The sequence below is a fragment of the Anopheles darlingi genome, chromosome 3 (genome assembly GCF_943734745.1).
Source record: "Anopheles darlingi chromosome 3, idAnoDarlMG_H_01, whole genome shotgun sequence".
In the NCBI taxonomy this organism is placed as follows: domain Eukaryota; kingdom Metazoa; phylum Arthropoda; class Insecta; order Diptera; family Culicidae; genus Anopheles; species Anopheles darlingi.
Genome location: NC_064875.1, coordinates 23,866,467 through 23,869,195, shown reverse-complemented (window position 1 = coordinate 23,869,195; position 2,729 = coordinate 23,866,467). Strand labels below are relative to the sequence as shown.

At 55.4% G+C, this 2,729-nt stretch overlaps 1 protein-coding gene across 1 annotated transcript in view; it reads left to right on the top strand.

Moving 5' to 3' along the window:
- LOC125956592 (ribonucleases P/MRP protein subunit POP1) overlaps positions 1-2,729 on the top strand; it is a 2,805-nt gene continuing 76 nt past the window's right edge. Inside the window, exon 1 of the mRNA XM_049688638.1 lies at positions 1-2,729. This exon is cut by the window's right edge and continues 76 nt beyond it. Within this exon, the coding sequence (XP_049544595.1) occupies positions 248-2,729 (2,482 nt within the window). The 5' untranslated portion in view covers positions 1-247.

The following is a 2,729-nucleotide window of genomic DNA, read 5'->3' as shown; positions in this document are numbered from 1 at the left end:
TAACTCTTTTCAACAAATTACGTGAATTTCGTGACAAGGATAACGATGATAAGCGCAAATTTACAGCAGAGGGTTAGTTAGAGTGCCCACGAAGCTGGATTCCAGAGCCCTACTGGAACCCCACTGTAGAACCGTATTGAAAAAGAAGGAGAAGAAATACCGGCGAAATCGTGTGTTTTTTAAAGTAAATTTCAAGTAGAAATTCTGCAAATTTTAAACTTAAAAGCCGTAAATTAGCAATCGCAGGATGGCAACGGCATCCTCCGGCCTCCAGTATGATGCGGCCATCGGCGGTACGGTCGAGCTGCCGAGCGAAATCGATATGGTACGGTTCGCGGAAGAGCGCCGTGATGAGGTGTGCCTGATGATCCGCAAAATGGCCAGCAACGAGCACCAGCGGAAACTGATGCACCAATCCCTCCCGCTGCACATGCGACGCCGTGCCATGTCGTACAATCCGAAGCGATTGCCCCGCAAGTTCCGCGCCGTACACGTGGCCCAGTTCAGCAAGAGTGGCGTCTCGGAAAAGAAGAAACGACCGTCACGCCGGTTCCGCCGTAAACCGCACAATCTGCTCAAGGAGTACGAACGACGGAAGCGAGCGTTCGTGTGGCTCGAAACACACGTTTGGCATGCCCGCCGGTTCCACATGGTATCTCGCTGGGGCTACAAAATACCACAAACGCCCTGCAACAAGGGCTACCGGGCAGCCTATCGGGCCACCTCAAAACACGCCCTGCTGCACGATCTATCCTATGAGGGCTGCGTAGAGGTACGCGGTCCCGAGAGCACCTTACACGATGGCTTCCGGCGAATGTGCAGCGAACGGGTGGGACTTACGATGGCAGCGAAAGCGTACGGAGCGGGGACACGCGCCGGGTACGTTTGGCTGTTCGAGGACGGCCAGTACCCGTACGGTTGTCTCGGTAGAGTACGGTTCGTGTGGCGTGCCACCGATGAGCAACAGCACCGCACAGTCTGGATCTTTGCTCATCCTAGCTTTTACCGGAGGCTAGTCGAGCAGCTTGTGACCATCTTTGGACTGAAGAACGCCCTTCGTGAAACAGCGAATACGCTTGAAGACATAACTCGCAATCCGCCAGATATACGATGTCCACGGTACAGCAATGGAGTGGTGGAAGTGATTGAACTCAAGAATACCCTCAATCGGTTCCATCTGACGGGCCCACTGGCACAGGCCACTCTTGCCAAAGCGTTAAAATTGTATCAGGCGCCGGAACAGACGGCATCATCACCGCAACACTGGTTCACGGATTACCCGACACCAAAGTCGCTCCGAAAAATCCTCAAGCATCAGGCAGCCTACTGGGATGCCGTCAAGGATCTCACCTCACCGGGTGAGCTGTCTCCCGGTGAGGTGATCGGTCTAGTGATCGAAGATCCCCGTCTAAATCGACCTCAGCGACGCACGAAAGCGTTGCCTTCGCGGAATCAAGCACGGTACGCTGCGCTGGCCAACGATGATGGTCTACTCGCGCCCACCACCAGCACATGCTTCTCACCGCTATGGGACGAAACAATTCGGAACCGAATCACAGAGGAGGGAAAATCTACGCACGAACTAAACGTCATTCGAAGCCGTGAAGCACTCGTTCCGGGGGAACGGTGCGCCTCCGAAGCGTACCTACAACCGGTACCAATTCTTCTCCTGCAGACACCGGGCTCCCAGGATGCGGCCTATAAACGGCTTGGCTATGGATCGGGCTGGGATGTGATCGTGCCCGCCGGTTACGGCCTACCGCTCTGGCACTCACTGACACGCTGGGGTGCGAAAGCGGCCGGTCAGAAAGAGCTAGAAATGATTGCCATCGAGTCGGGTTGCGATCGGTCCGGTGTGCCCGATACGGTTCTTGGGTGTACCGAATCCGCTACCTCATATCAGGATGCAGTGGCCCGATACTTTCGTCGGCCAAACAACCGGCGAGTGAACTATACAAAGCTGGCCATCGCTTCACCATTCCGGTGCCCCTGGCAGCAACTCGTACAGGAGTGGAATCGAAGCAAGGATACGATGGCGAGTGACCACCAAAACGATCGGTTCTTCGTGCTACGCGATCGAGATGCTTTGGCCAAACTGCGGTTAGCGCTCGAGCGTAAGTTCAATCTTCGTTCAATCAATCTGCCATCGGATGCCCTGGTACCCCTGCTACTGACCATGAAAACCCGTGGCAATCCGGGAGAAAATGCTCTCATCTGTCTACCGAAACGTGAGGACTTTCGTGCCAACCGAGTGGCCCGTTTGGGCGATGAACACGGTCCAGTGTACACGGAACCACTACGAAAGGATCCACACGAACAGGAGCGCAAAGTGTTACGAGCGGGCCACCTACGAATGTTGAAACGCTTGCGACGGCAACGGGTTCGCGAGAAGAAACGGCGTCAGCGAGCTAACCCCGGTCGGTTGGTGAAAATTGCGGCCGCTAACAATGCCGTACGTGTGCGGGAACAGCTGGACCGAATGGCCGAACTGTGGCTACCGGGTAAACCGGCCAACGGGATACGGAACCAGTGTAGCCGCGAGTGCTTCGGTTATGTGACGCAATGTTGTTTCACGCTGACCGAGGGTAATGTTACCGGCATTGGATACGTGACTGTGAAGGGGCTCGAGAAACTCTTCAAGGTGTGTAACAAAGGCACGTTCAAGGTGCTGCTCCGGGGTACCAAGTCCAGGGGCTATCGGTTCGCCACCATCCGGCTGGGTGGTGAAG